This window comes from Branchiostoma floridae, chromosome 2 (genome assembly GCF_000003815.2).
Source record: "Branchiostoma floridae strain S238N-H82 chromosome 2, Bfl_VNyyK, whole genome shotgun sequence".
NCBI lineage: Eukaryota > Metazoa > Chordata > Leptocardii > Amphioxiformes > Branchiostomatidae > Branchiostoma > Branchiostoma floridae.
In genome coordinates, this window is record NC_049980.1 from 9,933,462 (window position 1) to 9,954,126 (window position 20,665).

General features: G+C 42.8%; 3 protein-coding genes across 3 annotated transcripts; 2 read left to right on the forward strand and 1 right to left on the reverse strand.

The window, feature by feature from the left end:
- Positions 1-11: 11 nt before the first annotated feature.
- Positions 12-4,092, forward strand: LOC118403351 (probable UDP-sugar transporter protein SLC35A4). Its single transcript, XM_035802060.1, has 10 exons — positions 12-177; positions 273-352; positions 584-689; positions 1,126-1,302; positions 1,553-1,611; positions 1,774-1,902; positions 2,150-2,280; positions 2,520-2,639; positions 2,749-2,807; positions 3,301-4,092. The coding sequence occupies exons 1-10, from the start codon at positions 157-159 to the stop codon at positions 3,490-3,492; spliced, it is 1,074 nt and encodes a 357-aa protein (XP_035657953.1). The 5' UTR covers positions 12-156; the 3' UTR covers positions 3,493-4,092.
- LOC118403362 lies at positions 4,052-17,915 on the reverse strand. The gene is made up of 23 exons (XM_035802066.1): positions 17,895-17,915; positions 16,771-16,892; positions 15,798-15,948; positions 14,389-14,749; positions 13,950-14,091; positions 13,313-13,406; positions 12,877-12,988; positions 12,015-12,244; positions 10,950-11,183; positions 10,392-10,554; positions 9,744-9,904; positions 9,268-9,343; positions 8,751-8,941; positions 8,279-8,467; positions 7,798-7,929; positions 7,375-7,505; positions 6,748-6,922; positions 5,995-6,184; positions 5,764-5,790; positions 5,537-5,603; positions 5,258-5,328; positions 4,753-4,986; positions 4,052-4,217 (listed from the first exon to the last, which is right to left on the reverse strand). Exons 1-23 carry the CDS (start codon positions 17,913-17,915, stop codon positions 4,147-4,149), a joined length of 3,345 nt encoding a protein of 1,114 aa, XP_035657959.1. The 3' UTR covers positions 4,052-4,146.
- A 658-nt stretch (positions 17,916-18,573) lies between these two features.
- LOC118410607 (uncharacterized protein At4g14100-like) lies at positions 18,574-20,593 on the forward strand. Its single transcript, XM_035812384.1, has 2 exons — positions 18,574-18,888; positions 19,905-20,593. Exons 1-2 carry the CDS (start codon positions 18,716-18,718, stop codon positions 20,095-20,097), a joined length of 366 nt encoding a protein of 121 aa, XP_035668277.1. The 5' UTR covers positions 18,574-18,715; the 3' UTR covers positions 20,098-20,593.
- Positions 20,594-20,665: the final 72 nt, after the last annotated feature.

Below are 20,665 nucleotides of genomic sequence, written 5' to 3' on the forward strand. Positions count from 1 at the left end.
TGCTGTTAAAGATATGAAACTATATGCATCTATAGTCTTGCAAAATGCATATATTGGGGATATTTTCTCACAAAGGCAAAGTTAGATGCGTCAAAATAATAGAAAATACTATGTCGTAAAATAGGGGCGTATCGCGTTGGTGGCACTTTTTCCAAAATGGCGGCGATTTCAAGAGAGGTAATTCCGAAATCAATGAAAATATCATTTTTAAGTCGTTCTGTGTTTGTTTTTCTCGTATCGAATGGCTCCCTTGTGATGTTTGTATTTTCCAGAAGCTTCCACTGTACTTAAATGAGAGACATGGGGACAGACAACCCAGCAGTCTTCAGTGGACCGTTATGTTGATATCTGGGTGAGGCACATACTAGTACTAGTATTGATCGATCTTTGAAATTTGATAAATCTCTTATGTTTGTAATATGAACATGATGAGACTATAATAACTATGACAGATAATTGATGTATATTATTATTAAATACTTATTCAAATGAATTCCTGTCAATAAGACTTTTTATTGCACCACTGGCAGGATGTTCCTGTCAATAACCATGGTGTTGACAGATTTCGCTTTTGTTTCACCAGTGTCTTGATCTACGGGTCTCACTCTGTACTACTGAACCTGTGTAAGGTGGACGGCAAGATTCCTTTTAACTCAGCATCAGTCGTTCTCATGATAGAGCTGACAAAGGTAAACTATATGTAATGTTAACGATGTTACTATAGCTAGTGATCTAGAAAACAATAAGTCATGTCCCTCATTTATCTTAATTATACAATCTGTTCTGTTTTGCTTTAAGTGTAAAAACCTCTATCATTGTGATCTGAACAGTGACAAACTAAGTGCATAATGTTGCTGATTCAATGTAAGAAACATTGATAACCTTTGAAGTTTGAGTATATATCATACAACGATATGTTATGGATTTCTCGCTTGCACTACTAGTGCTATTCATTCTGAAACTTTGAATGAATGAAGTCTGAGTTCATTCTTAAAAATTTCTCCTCTAATGTGGATCAAGGCAAGCATCATTCGTTCATCATTAAGATTTTAAAGAAACTGTATCAGTATATGTTAAATTGTTTTGAGAGGTGAATATCACATTAATAACATTCTATATTTGCAGCTGTTGTTTTCATTAACAATGCGGCGCCTGGAGCTGGGTATCAGAGTTGGTAGCGGCAGGCTGGGGTTACCCAAGGTGAAGTACTGGGTCCCCTTCAGTGTCCCCGCCCTGCTGTACTGTATCAACAATAACATTGTGGTGCACATACAACTGTATATGGACCCTGCCAGCTTTCAGGTATGGTATCTCCCTATAACTGACCAGTACCTTCCCCAACAACATGATAATCATCATCATTCTTGCCACACTTTGCCGCCAAAATATAACCAGAAAAAATTATGATGGGAAGGATGCCTTCCCATTACTGCTGTATTGGCATGACTTGTAAGACATGTTTTCTAAACATTGTTTGGAAGTGTGTTTTTCCCTGTTTTACGTTAGGAAAATATTTGTTAATTAGGTCCTAAGCAGTGTTACTGTTTTTCAGGTATTGAGTAACTTGAAGATAGCAGCAACAGCTGTATTATACAGAATGGTCATGCAAAGGTAATTGCCTTTTCACATTGTTTACTGAATATAAATACTATACCGTAAACATCACAGATATAGAAATGTATGCTTGTGAAGTTCAAATAGTATTTTTTTGTTTTGCTAATGGTGGTACCTGCCACCTATGTAGTATTTCTCATACAATGATTCTCTGTACAGACCACTTAATTTGCAAACGTGCTCCCTACCAGAAGCTCTTGATGTAGTTCCCCCATGTTCCAACAGGAGGCTCTCCTGGATACAGTGGTCAGCTCTAGCACTGCTCACCATAGCAGGGATCAGTAACAGGTTCGTAACTTTTTAACAAATTCCTGCATGCTCAGCACTAAGGCAAACAGTTTCTAGTTATGGGCACCTATTGGCAACATACACAGTCATCTGTTTCTTCTTACATGCCAAGGATGTACTCTTTTGTTCATGCTCTTGTATGTGCTTTAAAAAGCTTGTAAGTTGTAGTCAAAGCTTCATAAGCTTTTGCCTGCAATGTACACATACTAAAAGCATTCATGCTGTTGTTTTGACATTTGTCCCACAGCTATGGGGGCCTGATGAATGCTGGCACTGTTGATGAATATGACACATCAAGTAAAGTCCATGTCACCATGTGGGGTCTTGTGCTTGTCCTTACCTACTGTGCAATATCTGGTACATCAGGTGTTTATACAGGTAACTCCTTCAAGTGTATGATGGGTTGTAACTGGGGGTAGTTTGCCGACAGCAAACAATTGTTGAAATGACTCATATTAGAAGTATTGAGACTATCAATGTGCAACTTGCATTGCTTATCTCACTTTGGCGTGCAGCATTGCATTTTGATTCATTTTCTTTGAAAACATTGTCAGTTCTTAGTATCAGTTCTATTGGGTAATGTATTTGTTAAAATGGTTGTATCTATTCCTTTACAGAGTTTATTTTGAAGAGACAACCACAGCTGTCTCTGCATGTTCAGAACATCTTGCTGTACATCTTTGGAGCTGTCCTCAACTTGTTCGTCTTCCTGGGTAGTAGTTGGTCAAGCACTGATGGTGAGGCAATAATCTCTTGCATTTGCCAACCACTGACATGAAAACTTAATGCTTTTTTTTCTTTTATTGAAAAGAGAATGATGATATGACGATTGATACGTTTCTTCAGGAACAGCAGATTTCTTTGCCGGGTATACTGTGATAACATGGGTGATCATCCTGACACAGGTCAGTGGTTCATACATTCATGGAGGAGTGAATACTGTAGACCGATCTTGACTGTCCATCACAATTAGCACTTCAACCAATTATAGAATTACAATTAGCTGTTTGACCAATCAGAGAATGGCTGTATGTCTACATTTGAACAGATGTTGGCAGGGCTATGGCCCAAAATAGGGATCAGTCTATTCAAGGTGGATAAAACCTCCAAGGTTTGTTGGGTGTGTAGTTTGCTTGCGGAAGTTTGATGAACATGTGTTTTCTACACAGCTTATTTTCTATGAGAAATTCTATCACTGTGTAGTGATGTTGATGATTGTCAGTGCTATATTCACACATAAATAGCATCAATGGCAATCATACTTTCAAGTTTCACTTCATCATTAGAATGAATGAAGAATTACACATGATGCAACTAGAAAGCCATGTTGTGTTCCACTTTGTTGTTGGGGATGGGTGTGATGCTAATATAAATATGCATGCTTTTTTTATTTTGTAGGCAGGAAATGGCTTAATCATCTCAGCAGTGATGAAACATGCCAGTAACATCACCAGACTCTTCATCATCTCCTGTGCCATGCTGGTCACCACTGTAGCCTCCATGGTGCTGTTTTCTCTGGAGCTCAACCTCTACTTCTGCTTCTCCTTTGTGTTAGTTATAGTAGCCATGGTACTGTACCATAGGAAATGAGCATGACGTAAATACATGTGCTTGGATATACAATGCTGGGGCAACCCCAAAAGTAAGGGTGTAGAAGTACATGTAGACACATTTGGTATTTTCTTTGGTGCTGAATTTTTTTATTCATTTGTTTATTGTATGGCAGGAAACTACAGATGTACATACGTTTAAAACAAAACTGGGGAACATTTACATATTGCTTGCAGGTACATGAACATTTTAGAATGTGTGGATGAATGTACAAATGTTAGAACATGTAAACCATTTATTGTAACTCTTATTGAAACTTAAGCAACTCTTACAGGTACAAGTCATGCTGTAATATTTCATCATTGCAAATATTTGATAACCAATATTTGAGAGAGTCATGTTTGTTCCTACATTTAAAATCAAATGACATGCCCTACTCTCTTCATTAAGGACTGCAATATTAATTGGATTTACAGTATTAAGTCACATCAAGTGTTATAACAAGTGCAATAATGCAGTATCTGTCTGTAATATGACAATCAAATGTCCAAAAAAAATGGAAGTTAGGACATGAAATATTTATTCAGTCAAACAGGAATAACTGTGTACATGTATTAATATTAAATCTAATACATTCTGTTTTTTAGTATATAGGTTTGAGTTGTTGGTTTTGTTGTTGTTGTTGTTGTTTCATCATGTCCAGGAAGCGACTTGTTGCCAGACCGTTTCCCCAGCGGGAAGTCTCAGAATTCCTGTGTCATTAGCTGTAATGGTAGAGAAGACGTATTATAGGGTGCTACACAAAGTATGGTATTCAAGTTGCTCAAAAGATGTTATATGTATTCACAGTGCCAAAATCTATAAATGATTGGTAGTAAAGAAATTTGTGGACCAACAGGAAATGGTGTGATGAGCTCAAAAGTTTAGAACAGCCGTTCAGCACCATGGAGAAATCCAATGGAATACAGTACAGGAATTCATAGGATTTGGAATTTTTTCTGAAAGATGCAATACTGTGAGGTTGGAAGGTCTGTGTTGTAGGAAAAAAAAACTTTGGAACTGTAGGTATTAACGGAAAGTATTGGATTTGTATTATAGCAATGCCAAGAATGGAAATACATTTCTGTTATTTTAACCCGAAAATGAATATCCAGAAGGTCTGGATTCAATGTGAAAACATAATTGTAGGCAATGCATTGAATATGAATGCAAATTCTCATTCTCATTGACAAGGTAACTTGTAAGGTGCATCCTGACGAAAATGGTATGTTGTGGTTTAAGTAAAAGTTGCACACTAACCTCTCCATGTAGTCCCGTATGCTGTAGAGCCGTCTGCGTTTTCCCCTTCTCTTACCTCCATGGCGGGTACATAGTCCGCCCCCCTGGCCCTGGTCCAGTCGTCCCGCGGGACGGAGTACCAGTTCCTCCCGTCATCCTCGCTCACCATGTAGGCCCTGCCGCAGTGACTCACCCCGTACAGCTGGGACTCCGCCTGGGACACACCAAGCAGGCTGCCCAGCATAGGGCTCAGAACTACAACAGGGACAAAATGTTTTAGTAGACTTCGTCAAAATATTTGGTACTACTTATTTTACTTGCTAATACTAATAACACTGACAATTTTTGAAATTATGACTCCACATAAGTTAACACTATCCTGTATTTGTTAAGTTAAGATGGTTTGAATTTTTGGGACCATTTCCATATCGTTTTTTTCTCGAATTCTTGTTACATGCACACGCTTAATGGTTTCTCAATTCTATGATGAGAGCGCAAACGTGTCGAATAACTACAGTTTCCCCACCTCTCCAGTTCTCATGTTGGGACGGGTTGTTCTCATCGTGGGTAAAACAGGCATTTAAACCTCGACGGCGTCTGAAATGAAGTTCATGATAACTCCTTATAGTTGACCTTCGCAGGATGTGCGCATGTACATCAACAATTAAATTCCAGAGTTGGTCACTTTTGGGCGTGATAGGCCTAGTCGTATCATTAAAAGTAGGTATGAGCTTGCTGAGTCGAAGAGGGCTGTTTAGGTAGCATATAGTTACGCTCTGTGATTGGTATTGTTAACATTACTTACCTAGCGTAGTTACAAAAGTACACCTTGCTGTGTTGAGAATCAACCAGAAAGCTCTTCTCATAAAATTCTGAAATAAGAGAGGAAATTGCTAAAGTTTAGTTACCATTCAAGCACATGGATATTAATTATAACCGACGGCGGGCAAGACATTACAAATGAAATAACGTACAAGATCCAACATTAGGATTTCTTAACTACAGTTTTGTATGGTCTTTTGTTTTACTTACCTGGGACGGTCCGTCGGTCAGCCTCAGCTGTAAGAATGCCAAACAATAAATTACTTTCAACAGGCATCAGCTAAATTAATGCATGCAACTTCCTGATATTCCGAGAACAGTAATGCACATAGCACTGAGGTATCGCATACAACATCTAGGTGCTTGACGAGTGTATGACAAGAAAACATAATCATCAGGAGGACAAAAAATCATCAAATCAACGTGGCGTGCGTTACATACGAAGTATTTTGTAGAAGAATTGCAGCAGCTTTGCCTCGGTACGCAGCCGTTTCCCCGGGAGGGCTGTCCCGCGGTACAGGGTCTCCACAGGCCCCACAAAGCGGTGGTCTCCCGCCCGCTCCTTTTGGTCAGGGTCGATCCGCATCTTAAATGTGAACCTGAGTCGATCGGTTAGGCCCAGCTGAGGCCACTGAGAAAAGATTTGGAGTGGTAGAAGCAAACATTGTTGATGTAGGTCTAACTCTTTTGAATGAAGAAAAGAACAGTCCACAGGAAATCTCGAGCAAGCTTATCTCATTGCAAACTTGCTTGCAAACAAGTTTGAAAACTTAGCAATTAGGAAAGCATTATTGCTTCCATCGACAAAATGCTACAAAGAAATGGCAATCTTATCAATTCAATATAGGCACCACATCAATAGATGACGCTTTCTCTCCCTGTATCACGGGCGCAATGGTCAAAGGGATAGACTGTTAACCTTGCAGTCGGTAGGTCGTGAGTTCCATACACGACCGAATCATACATATCAAAGAGTGATAAAGAATGATACATGGTAATTTCTCTGCTGAGCACTAAGCATTTGAGCAAGTGTATGGTAGTTGAACACGTACAGTACTACCAGTGGAATATCCTCCTGCATACAGAGATTGCACAAAGCTGTGTGGCCAAAGGCTACAGGAACGGAGATGGGTGCTGCCCAGTGTACTATTTGGTTAAAAAAGGATTCCTTTTTTCTCTCACTCCGCGTCTTACCTTGAACAGAATGGTATTCGCCTTAAGGACCACAGTTGGCTTTGACCCATCATCGAGTTTTCCGAAGCTGACGAACTTGACGAACGGTGTTGAGATGAGTTTGACCGTGACGTTATACGCCGTCGCCGTGGAGTTGGGGTCGTGACGTAGGTCAACGTTAAACGTCACCATTTCCCTACAAATGATTGCTAACGGTTAACGATTTCATTTTAAATTTATACAAGTAAGAAGGGGATAAGCTTCTATACATGAAGCAGTGATTGTTGGTTAAGTTAAGAGTTAAACGTGATTCGAGAGAAGACCAGCGAATGTATTGACGTAGCGCTAGCCCTTTATCCGCGGGTCGCGAGGTACTAGTAACCTATATCCGTTGTTTATAAAAACAGGATATTTAGGGATATCTAGTCGACGGATGCGTTCGGCGGTTTTGATTTGAAATATTTCGATTATAGTGCAATCTAAAACCGCTGATGTGATACCCCTAAATGCCCTGTACATGTGTTTAAAGCGACGGATACAGGTTACCCGGCGTATAAAAGTGTAGTAGCGTTACGCTTTTGCTCGGGGATATGACAAGACAACACTTTCAGTGTCTGTATTGTAGTAATCTTCACGATAAGCTCCTACCCCCTGCCGAGGTTACCAGGGTCGGTGACAGAGGCGTCCAGCTCCAGTAGCGGTTTGCCCCGTGGTACGACTGTGACGGGGATGGCACCAGTCCATATCACGGTGTCTAACGCAACGCAACCGGCACTGACCTTCAAAATCAGAAGAAGAAAAGAGCTGTAAGGACTGAACAGTTGATTTAAAATCTGGTGAAACGTTCTCAGTAAATAAAGAGGTTGCATCGATATGCCAATAGCATATAACGTTGCACCTTTATAATCTGTTAGTTAATTTTAGATTATAAATGTTATAAAATACTTTGAAGCAAATTGATATAAGTTCCGATATCGAATTAGTCAACCAATTATGAAGTGCAAGCATTACACAAGCTGCGTCTAGCCCGCTTGTGTTATAAAAAAACGGTTTGTTGTTGTTTATACCTACCCTTGCCCAGACTTCTTCTGGAGTCGAGAAGGCCTCGTCCCTCGTAAACTCGAATATAGCAACGAGCTTCAAGAAGTTGTTCTCTACCCCGAGTGTAGAGATATCGTCTAGTTCCAACACCCAGCGATCGTCCTGTGAAAAGTATCAAAGTTGACAAAATATTACGACATCTACGATCTCATACCTTCGCCAAATAACGTTGGACATTTCAGTCATCCTCCTGGAAAGGTTTTATTAACAAAAACACCCCTGCAGTCCCGATAGATCAAACTACCAGTGGGCCCAAACAGCATGCCCAGGATGTCCAGGATAGAACAAAAGATATCAAAAAGTTTTGCTGCAGTGCGAAGGGCATAGGCCTCATGTATCCAAAATCATAAATCACATTTGATGCGTATATTCTCAAATAGTCGACGTCTGTCAGTTACAACTGTTTTTGCAGGGCAGACCCTCCCTTTCAATACTGCATAGTCAACTTTACCTTCTTGATGATCGGTAACGAACTTTGCTGAGAGGTGCTGTTCCGTCCAAACAGCCGTACGTTCTCCTCGACCTCGGCAGGGCTGAAGTGTGTGATGGAGAGTGGTAGAATAGAACCCAGCGTGGGGAAATGCACTTCAACAACCAGCCTGTCCCATTTCAGCCGGGGGAGCAACACGATGATGGACATCTAGAGTTCAAGAAAAATTTGTTTATCTCTATGTTGAATGTTGTATAGGTTGTGTATATGAGATTCATTTATACGTTTTCTGACATGTAGACAATGTTCAAATTCTATCTAAAATTTAAAACTGTTGTAAAACCGAGTAATGATGACGTCAAGTACGACTATGAATAAGGGAAATAGATTAAGTCGTTTTAAAGACCTCAAAAATACTCCAATTTTGGAATAAAATTCTATAAATATTTCGCATAGCACAAAACAAACATGTAAGACATGATTTCCAACTCACGTTAAATTTCTCACCAAAGGTTATATTTCCCTCACTCAGCCAGGATATGTTGAACGTAGGAAGGGAGCCGGCTATGGCAAATGACGCGTTGTTGGGGTAAACCGGTCCCAAAAACTGTTCGTATCCGAAATTCCATACAGCGTAGGTCACATTTATGTATACTGAAAGTTTCTGTCTGTAGTACACCGTATCTGAAAAAGGAACACAATGGATTCAGTTAGCAGTCAAGGATTGAATGAAATGATCGATTAAAGATTGTTCCCATTTCCACCTCTACAATACATTCAGCAGACTTCCATTCTTTTAGAGTAAGAAAATCATATAGACTTCTAAATGTCACACTTACCAGAAGTAAAATAACTACATGTACTTACAGTTTTATATGAATTGGAAACAGATGTAGCCTGAGTACCTCCAATAGTGCCAGCGGTCACTACGGGGGATGGCTAAACAGAGAGGTTAAACATATACTTTTTAACCTCCTTGGGCTAAATAAGAGGAGCAACGCATCACATACCTTTGACGTTTCCAGTGATATTGCCGTTTAGTTCTAGTAGACTGGAACTGTTGGAGATGGTAATGGTGTTCAGGTCCTAAAGATCAACAAGTCAGTTGTACAATTGAATCCACAACTAGAATCATCATAGCATCATTCGTCACCGATGTTACCGACGTTTGTTATGGCCTGAGCCGGGGCCCAAACCTACACAAGTTCTTGTTTACATCGAAAAGCTATTTGCCACCAAAACTCAAACCAATAGCATGTCGAAGACAAAAATTACAACAAAAAAAACGAAAGTTCTTCTGCAGTACCACGGTAACAGACCAGGGGCCCAAAACTTGACCTTTGTCTACTCAACCCACACACAAAAATCATTACCGGTTCTAAAGTTATGCTGACCACAAATATCCGGAAGCACAATACACACACACAGACACACAGACACACCAAAACCTCCATTTTTCATTGAGGTAATAAAGAGACTGTGGTACCTCCAGCGAGTCGGAATGGAACTGCAGTGTGATGTTAACCAGGGCCCTGTCTGACGCCATGGTGAGGTTGTACTCCATCGTGACCAGATTCCCTCCCTGGAACCTGTCTGCCGGTTCACCTGGCGTTCTGAGATCCCACCTTAGCTGCACGTCTGTAGAAGCTGAAAGTTGAAAGGAATAATCTTGGAGGCATCAAAATAGAGCAATACATGTACTATCGCGCGCAATACATTCACTTACTTTTGGAGCTACGGTGTGCTCTATTGGAGACAACGTTGAACATACTTGAATGCAATAGTTCATCTGTAACCGTAATCAACATTATGTTACAATTTAAAACTTTATATCCGTACACAAAACATCAATAAAGCGCTTACCAACAAGATTTCGATCATTCCTCTGATACTTATCAAGTGGAAATGACCCAAAGCCTTGCTGGTTAGCGCTTTACTTTGTGTACGGATATAAAGCTTAAAATTGTAACATAACTTTAGACATGTTTATTTACATGACGAAAGTGGGAACCTTTGAAGAAAAAGTACAAGAAAGTCAATCACTAGTCAACCCTGTATGATTTGATTGTTTCATTTCTCTAACATCTTCCATGCTCAAATCAGACCTTTTTCACATTTGTAAGATTTGACTCACCGCAGTTGTGTTGAGAGAAGGCGACATCCATGTGTGGCGTCACCGCTACAGTGGCCCAGTCGATGACGTTGCCTCCGTTGTTGCAGTTGTAGAAGTCCATCATCTCCCGCGGCGAGAGGACATGGTCCCACACGTTGAAGCGTGCCAGGTCCCCTCTGTGTGCCTGAATCATGTAAACATTCACACAGACAGTTGCATGAAGTCATGCCTGTGGTATATAACACACATCCACCCACACTCCTTTGTACACATTTAGTCTTTAGTGTGAGAGAGATAACATCTGCTATCTTTTATTAGTAACGCTGAAGAGATTTGGTTGGATAGCGGGTTTTACATCCTAACTAAGAATTGATATGCAATTAAAGAGTTGACGACAATTTCGCAGTCCAATAGGAAACAAGAGTAAGATAATTTTCTGCTCTGATGACAAGAAACGTAATCACCCTGGCGTTCATGACAACTGCTACTCAACGAAAGGGTCTCCTTTCTGCGTTCATGGCAACCTTCGTTCTCCAGCCACTTTGTACTGTAGAAAATCTGTAAAGTACGATAAGTAACCTCGTTTGCGCTGAAGCCTCCTCCGAGGGTATCCGGGTCCTGTCCTAGAATCCAGACGCCATTGGCCCTGACCAAGTGACCTGCACCCAGTCCAGACCCAGCCCCCGTCTGTTGTCCATCCATGTAAAACGCCCATTCACCGTTATCACTTAGCCAGGTGATGCACAGGTGGTGCCAGCGATTGGCTTGTATGGGGAGATCGAATGCAGGGCCTCTGTCCCTGTTGATTATCAGCTGGACGAAAAGGGCCACAAGAAAAAAATAGATGAATGTAGTTTTCCAAGCGCATCGACTGGTAATCTCCAAGCAGATCCTACAATTGCATAAGATAGTGCCAAACTGCCGGCCAAGGAGTGTAGTCAGCCATGAGGTGTCCATTTGCCATGTATATAGCCAAACACACTCCTAAGCCGGCTTCACTCCTCTGGCAGCTTTTTATCTTATGCTACCGTAGGATCTGCTTGGAGATTAATTGAATGGAAGGATTTGGGTCTATCTCTTCGCTCCTTATATCGTGGATAAAATGATTTTATGTACGCTGGTTGGCCGTTACTAATCGATTTCCCTTTATCTGCGAATACTATATGTGTCAGTAGATTTTATACGTAGCCTTCATACTTTAACTTGTACCGTACGTACATTTGCGTGCACTCGATTTCTGGATATGGATATGCATATTCATGAGTTATTCTTGCAAATCTTGTACATGTAGAGAAAAATGTCAAAACTACAAATATGAAATTTAACGGTCCAGGCCCCACAGGTCGTTGGAAAAATGATAGAAATTGGACAAACGTAAACAGGTAACATGTCGGACGAGTTAGCTGGGTCGCTAACCATAACTCTCGGTCAGCTAACTCATCTGGCATGTTATGTATCTATACATATTTGTCCAATTTGTACTATTTTCCTGCGACGTGTGGAGCCTGGTAGAGTCTAAGAGCTTCATACGCACCTCAAACGGACTTGAATATATACCCATGTGTGATCCCACCTATATATGGTTACTCCATTTACTGACCCAATGACTCGATTTCGTTTTGAAATGCATCCTGGTTAACCTACTTCGTAAGTCGTTGTCCCCTGTCTCCCCCAGACAACAACTTCGTTACCACGCGCGCTCTCCGCCGTGGCGTAACTGAAGAGTGTACCGCTGGACGAGTCTGGAACCCGGAGCTTCATGCAGACGGTTAGCGCAGCGAGCGGAGCATCCATGGAGGCGTGAACCTCCACGTAGTTAGTGACGGACGGCTCCGAGGGAAATGTCATCTTCAACGTCTCTAATGTTTTCGGTCCTTGAAAAAGAAAAGGAAGAATACAAATGAAAAACAATTCCGTAAACAAGTTGAACAATCTTTGGTTGAACAAGATCCAAAGGAACCATACCTTATAATGTACAATGCATTTTTTAAAAATTTAAAGTCCTGAATTCCGAATTCCCGAAACAGATCGTGCATAGACGACCCCCATCTCCGTTTCAGTAGCCCTGAGCCATACGATTTTGTGCAGTTACTATAGCAGGGGGCTAGTCCACTGGTAGTGGTGTGTGTTCAGCTTCCATACTCTTTTCCGAATGCTGAGTGCTAAGCAGGTAAAGCAGCATGTACCATTTTAAAGTCTTTAGTATTACTTGGCCGGGGATGGAACTCACTATTCTCCAAGCAGAGGTTGGGTCACGGAGAAAGAGCAGTGGTCGGAATTTTTACCGGCGAGCTGGTAAAAATCCCAACCACTGCGATCTGGGAGAATACGGAATTCACGTCCTACCGAATGCAAGCCGAACACTCTACCCATTCGGCCATTGCACCGGCGCCTATGCACGTCAAGCAGCATGGAAAATTTTCAGGTGAGAGGACAAGACAGGGGACTACAATAAGCTGTTGGAAAATCATCTCTTAATGCACATCCCTAAAAGAACAACACTCACCATGGGCGTCCAAATACAGTGACACCGGTACCGACGAACGAATTAACTCACACCGGCCACGGCCACACGGGAATACATCTTCGCTACCCGTCTGACCGCTGTACAGGCGAACCTGTAGGACATGGTGAAAACACATTTTTTAAAAGGAACCTATAGGACCTAAGAATAAAATGACCATGCTGTAAACCTTTGTCGACTGGTTTATTGTCCACAAAAAGGGGGTTGTTGGCAACCTTAAAAGGCTGAATCGTACAGCTTTGACAGTACTAGTAAATACATGTTATTTCGCAGCTTGATAACACATGGAATGCACATACGAATTTATGGAGGACAAAATCACTCGACTATTCTTCCTATACAGTGCGTATTTGGTGCAGTAATTTTGCTAGCATTTTATGCCTATGATCCTACAGCTTATGTTTATCCCTGCACTAACCTGGTCTAGAATAATCTTGTCATTGCCACCAGTCCTCAGCTGAAGCATTTCTGGATGACGCAAATCAGAGGCCTCAAAGTAATGCAATCGTGCCCTGTTATATACATTGACAATACATAAGTGTAATGAAGTGTCATTGGACTTAGGAGTGAGTTGGTCGTATATGCCGTATATACAGACGGTGCGCGGTCACATAGGCCGTGCGATCATCGTACGATTTTGATGCCATAGGATTTTCAAGCAGGCCGTGACAGAACCAACCACCGACATGGATCAAAAACAGCATTTTGTGTACCAAGACAGATGAACTTTGCAGGAGACATACATTTCTGTCCCCCATAATGCCCGCAGTTAGCGATCGTACGACGATCGTGCGACGATCGCACAACCTATGTGACCGCGCCCTAAGGTTGACACGGTTGTTTTCCCAACATTACGGATCAATCACACGAAATACGTTCTACCCTTGTTTTCAGTCCACCTCTGGCCTGAAAAAGGAGTAGGTTCTATTGGCTTTCCTGTGGTACGTCATCAGTGGAAACTACAGGACTAAAGAGGATTACAAAACTCAGAGAAGGCTTTCTACAAGGAGACCTTATACAGAAGTGTACTGAAATGTACAATGCTGTTTGTTTACCTTCCTCGTCTGAAGTTGCCCGGCACAGTAGTGGACGCACACCAGCCACCACAGCCCGTAGAGTAGATCGTCACTGTCACATTTTCGCCTCCTGCTGCATATGGGACGTCAGCGACGTCCAATGACATTCTGTACAGGTTGGCTGGTTCATGGTGTCGGAAAGAAATGTTATTTCATTTTGCGTACGTGCGTTGAGTCGCCTATAACATTATCAATGTGATATTTACTTAATCTAACACTAATATAAAGAAAAACACCGTACAATCATTTTGAATGTTGCCCTGCTTTACTCAATGTAAAAATGGTACATGTATATTCTGCTTGGTACTTCTTCCCAAAACTTTAACGTTAGTGCTAACAGAGTAAAGATAAAAGAGTAAAGAGTAAAGTTCAATTGCGGTAGAATTTTTTGCACGAAACTGCTTTATTAAGCTTTGACCTGCTGCAAGATCTTCGTCCACATCTCCGTCGCCATCGTTGTCCTGTCCGTCCAGCAGTTCTTCATCAATCCGGCCGTCACAGTCGTTATCCAGCCCGTCCCCGGGACCGGCGGCGGTGGGGCTGCAGGGTGCGGCGATCCGGGCCAGCCGCAGACCTGCCGGGTAGCCGTACGACTCGGCCCTGCTGAACCCGTACACGGTAACCCCGAAGGTGACGATGGGTGAGGTGTGGACCAGCGTGTGCGTGCCGGGAGGGATGTCCATGTGGGTCCCTGCCAGGTCGGTCCCTGGAATGGACGTCCATGTGACGCCGGAAGCTAGAGCCGTGCCGTCCAGACGTAGTCCGTCCTTCTCAGAATTCTTAAGAAATAAATAATTGGCGTATTGTTATTACAGACATTGAATGAATGAACTTTACTGCACGATATTTGTACATAGTACAATGTAAGGCAAACATGATCAATGAATTTATACAATGCTACACATAATCTCGTAATACCCGCCTCACATTATATACGATCTTCGGACGTACTTCGCGATCGCAGGAAGGTCGGCTGATTGTAAGATCTTAAGATGGTCTTGCGTATTTTTCGCCCAAAATCTGTTCCCCTCACATATAAGCGAGCCTCGTGCGATCGACGGTGAATAAATCTATGATAATGAACCTCCCATGACCTCTTGCACGCGGACAAGGGAACACAAAACGTTCCTCAAAAAAGGCAAGAGATCAATAAATGTTGCTTATTTTGTTATCGGAATCTTTTTAATCAATGAATGGAATGCGCGGGCATAATAGAAATGACACAAGAAAGGAAAGTGTTTCACAAAGCCAGCCTACATACTGCCAAAGGGGCCACAATGTTAGAATTACCCTCACATTCCCAGAAATTCAATATTTGTAAACAATCGGAAGTCGGGTGAACGTCGCCCGAACGTCACCCGACTAACGGGCGTTCGCCATCCGATTTGCGTTCGATGATTAATAACTATGTCTGTGCTCGCCTATCGGTCTTCAATCGTTGGGTTGACGCAAGACTATTGACCGATACCCTTGCGAGGTACGCACGATTTGCACGCACGATCTGCGACTCGGTAACGAGCTCTGCGATCTCGGAGATCTCCTGCGACTTGTCGCTTATGTTAAGAACATGTTTCGCTGCACCGTGACCGTCGTAAGACTCCTGAAAATTGCCGGCGATCCCTAAAAATCGCAAGATTATCGTGAGAACACCGGACATCTTACTCACGAAAATGTCATTTAGAGCTCGTAAACTAGTCTTCCGATCGAATCGCGCCTAATGTGAGGCGGGTATAATGAGTCTGAGTATTACTAAGCAATGAGACTGAGTCACAAAAAGGAACTGTCGCCAAAGCTAATTGTCATTAATCTGAAATTGTTCCATGTTACCTTTATTGCTATGTTGACATGATGAGTCAGTGTGCCGGGTTTGTGAATAAGCTGAGAGGTGGTAAAGGTGTAGTCAGCTGCGAACAGCTGTACGGGCGGGACCAGCAGCATGAAGGGGTCGCTGTCCGTGCTGTCGGCGGCACCGGTCTTACTATGGGGGAATCGGACGAGTGAAGGTCACACTTTTTTACTCAATGGTTACCACGTAACAAGACCTGAAGGTCATTTCAAGGTGTGACCCGAAGACTGGGATACATATTTACAGCATACGTCGATGTAGGTTAGACATCCAGGTAATAAGATACGCCAAAAATAGTTACTCAAGCAACTGGATATGGTTTTGAAACGGTCAGACGTTTCGGATAGAATCCACTATCCTTCGTCAGTGACACTGAAGAGATCTGGAAGAAACAGGTCTTTTATACTCTAACTTTGAATGAAGACAATTTCAGATGTCCAATAGGAAAGGTTGTGAGACAATTCAGACTGACGGACTGAAGACAATTTGGATTCCAAAGAAAACAAAGCTAAGCCAAAGTCAAGCTGAAGACAATTTGGATTTCAAAGGATTTACAGCATATTTACAGCATATATTACAGCATATATTTTCTCCCTAGGTCAAAAACATCATGATTGAGTCCAGCTCAATTGCTACACTAAGAGTGAGGCCTAACTGACACATTAGGCGAGGCAGGGGTTACGAAAGTTGCTCGGGAAAGCTCCCTACCAGACTTTTATATTGACGTTTAGATCCATGATCAGCAATTGAATTCACTTAAGGTAGATGACGAACTAACTTGCGCGCGCGCGTGGGCACACACACGCACGCACGCACGCACTCACGCACCTACGCACGCACGCACCCCCCCCACACACACACCCACCCCCACCCCCACACACACTTCGATATTGAAAAAAATGTGCAAAAAGTGAGTGCGTATGTGTGTGGCATGGCCATAACAGTCATCCTTACCTATACTGCATAAGCATGACGGGTTCAGTGGCAGAGACATGTAGGTATTCGTCCGAACCAGCTCCAAAGTTCCAGAAATCCCCGGCGTTGAGAGTGGTCGTGCTTTTTCCTGTGGCGTCGACCTAAAGTACCACAAATGTATTATATTAACTTTATTGACTACCGGTATTTCAAAAGAAATCAGGAAGCTAGTGGTTTTTACCTTTATCTTGATGTGAAGGAATTTTATCGCACGTAACCAATGTTTTTCAATAACCGACGTTTCGGCGGAGCGTCTGCCAAATTTCGTCGGAACAGTACTGATTTGTCTTACTTCCAACTGCAACTAGGTGTCGCTGCAGTGAGACTGATTCGGTCTTAAACGGGACTGATGAGTTTGTGCTTGAGCTTGTTTTCTCGTATTTTACTCTTTCAAGGATCCCATCGCATAATGGGGAAACTATAAATAACGCAGGGGTGGGGGCAATATCATTACCATGGCAACTTAGACGGGGTACATTACGCATGCGCCACTTATGCGTTCTGTTGTCCTCAAAGGTAGCTCTATCTGGTCACGCCATGGTATGACGTCATAATGCGCCCGTGAAGTATTTTGAGGGTCTTGTGGAAAGGGCGACATGCTGTACTTTGCTTTGGTCCTATTTTGGCAAAGCAGTAAAGAAAGATTATATCTTTTTGTTTTCTAAACGTTGATATATGATGACATTAGGCTGAAATTATATGCGGTGATTTAAAGGTGACGGTTGTTATTAGAAACTCTGAGCCCAGAACCTCAAGGTAGACATTGTATGGAAATGCCATATATCTTTCTGTCAGATTGTTTGCAGTTTTCGGATATCTCGATAGAAGCCGCTGGTGCACGGTGTTTGACTTCGTCTACTATAATCATTCTACACATGTGCAAAGCAATGTGTCACCCTGTCGTTGAGCTGTGCACCCGTGTAACGTGATACGCCAGTTAAATCCTTGAATAGTTTGTACTGGCGTAGCTGGAACTCTGTGGTAAATACTTGCTATTTGTGCAGTCCCCAAGAGACGCTAAATGGCTGCAATTGGGATGACCTACGCAAGTCTTTCTCTGTTCATGGGACTGACGTCCTTGACACAAATCATCGGCCTTTCACCCCCCGATCAGCCACCGTCATGGCCTTTGACTTTCTCGGTAAGTTTTCACGAAGAGCATCGGGTATGGATCACCCCCCTCGCCAGTAAAGCCCCCTTCACACGAGAGCACGAATGAGCCGGAATGCCGTCCGAATGACCTTTTTTTCCTATACGTGGCAATTCCTCGCAATTCGTACTGCATTCTTAACATTCGTACTGCATTCCAGATATTCGTCCCCGTTCTTTTGGCTGGCTCGAAAGTTTTTGACATGTTAAAAACTGTCGAGGTGCATTCGAAGTGGAGAAATATCGAATGGCATTCATAGTGGATTCTAAGTGCATTCTGCCTATTCTAACTGCAGTCTGACCGCATTCTACGGCATTCCAACATTGTTCGAAACATTCTTATCTCATTCGATGGAGAACCGAAATGGCAAGCCACTTCGAATCCTGCCCGAATGTGGCCGAAAGAATATCTCGAATGCAGTGAGAATACACTACGAATTCACAGGAACAGGAAAGAATTTTCATTCTGATAGCATTCTGGCTCATTCCTTCTCGTGTGAAGGGGATTTAAGGCCCATTTGGAATTCCCACCCGAATGACCCCGAATGTGGCACGAATTTTGCAAATACTTCATTCCGGCTGGTTCGGCTTGATTCCTGCTGATTCGGTTTCAGTGTGAAGGCCCTATAACGCCGGCGCCTGGCACTACGACTTCAGTATCAAGAGAGCAAGATTCGACCATTTGCAGGGCCAGATAGACAATTTTTGCCACGGTCGCGGTCTAGAGTTGAAGGACTCGCGCGGCGACTGCCATCTTCTGTTCAACACCACGGACATGTACGTGCACTACCCCCGGGAAGAGAAGTGTTGCCGTGCCTGTGGGGTCGCCGAGGGGTGCACCGTACTGAAGCCGACTTGGATGGCGGGGGCTACGTACCTCGGGACCGAAAACATCAACGGAACGGTGTGCCATGGCTGGGAGGCGGACGGGGCCGCCGCAAGGGACAGGTGCGTCTGAAATCATCTTTCTTTTTTCCCTATAGCTACAACTTGAATGAAAGAAGAATTTTCTTCCCCATCGATCTGATGCATACTATATATAATTGTTGGACCACCGTTGAGGCGTCATCGTCATTGCATACAATGTCTGTGTGACGCCGTGGTCACATTCGCCGTAGTCACTTTTTAAGCAGGCTGTGACAGACAACCACTGACAAAGGTCTCAAACAGCATTTTCAGTATTACAAGAAGACAGCTGAATTTTGTACAATACGTAACGTGTTATGTATACATGCAAGTCTGAACTAACCCAATTATGCCCGGAGTTTGAGATCTTATACGACGATCGTACAACAACTTGTGTGACAACGCCCTCGGCCAACGGCTGTTAGCAAAGATTCACCACAATATTTAGCAAGTACGGTTGACTCTAACATTGTGTCTGGTAGCTTGTTTAACGTTGTTACACGATGTTGACAAAAAATTGCTGATCGAGTGACACCCAGAACCGGTAGCAACTTACTGAGGGTCACCTTTATGAGGTTTATGTACACTGGCGCCACACTTACCGCCCCTTTGGGCAAATACTGCAATGCAGGAAACGCTGACGAAGGGGTTAAAGATCTAGGACAGGTCAGTCAGTAAGCCAACATAGTGCGTGGTCGTCGTACTCGGTATAGTTAGTAGCTATAGGTCTTTTTGTGGACTGATAGCGCAAGTTGATCAAACAGGTGAAGCATACCGAGCCTAACATCCCCAAAACAGTAAATCACATTACGCTATAATCTTTCGTCCTGTAATATATCAAATGCCAACATATTATTTTTCTGTTGAAATCTGTATTAGTGTCTGCATAGCGAGTGCAGCTGATTTCAATACACAGGACGACCTGAAATTACATTTTTTTTCATTGCATGGAGAAGATTTAGTAAAGTAGATGATGATCTATTATGTAGGTATGGACAGCGGGGTGCAGCTGCATGTTAGTAACTTTTTCCTCTCCCCTTCCATCTTTCCCGCTCCAGGTGGTACCAAGCAGAAGACGGCATCCCCTGTCGGTACTCGGAGACGATCAAATTCTGGCCGCACTCAAGTCACAACATCACCTTCAACATGAGGTCCTACAGCCGCAACCCCATCCCGAATAGCGTCTTCAACATACCCACATACTGCCACACAAGATGTCCATTTCCCTGGCGGCATTTTCCCATAGAATAGAAGGGAAACACTATAGCACTTAGAGACTTGAAATGGTTTCATTTCTGTCCGGATAAATTTCTCTGGTTAACAACGTTTTCCACACGTAACCAATGCACGTATGTCACCTGCCGACGTTTCGGTGGTTCAGCTGCCACTTTACCAGAATACTAGTAACACGGACTTGTTGTACTTCGCACTGTAGCTAGGTGGCGCTGTAAGTGAGAGGGATGCGATCCCAAACGTGACTGAGCTTGGGGATAAAGAAGACCTATGGGTAATAACGCAAAGAGGAGCGGGGGCAATATCATTACCATGGCAACTTAGACCGGATATAATACGCATGCGCTGCTTATACGTATCATTGTAATGATGTTGTTTCTGGTTTGCTCCCTTGCATTGATTATACCCATAGTTCCCCGTTTGTCCCATCATACCGTGTCAAATTTCTATAACAATATCAGCATCCACAGAGAGTGTGACCTTTATCGAAGGCACTTCAAATTATCGCCCCCCCCCCAAGGTTTAACTATGCTGTAAATCGCACAAGGCAGCTGTAAAATGAGAAAATATATGCCCTACATCTATA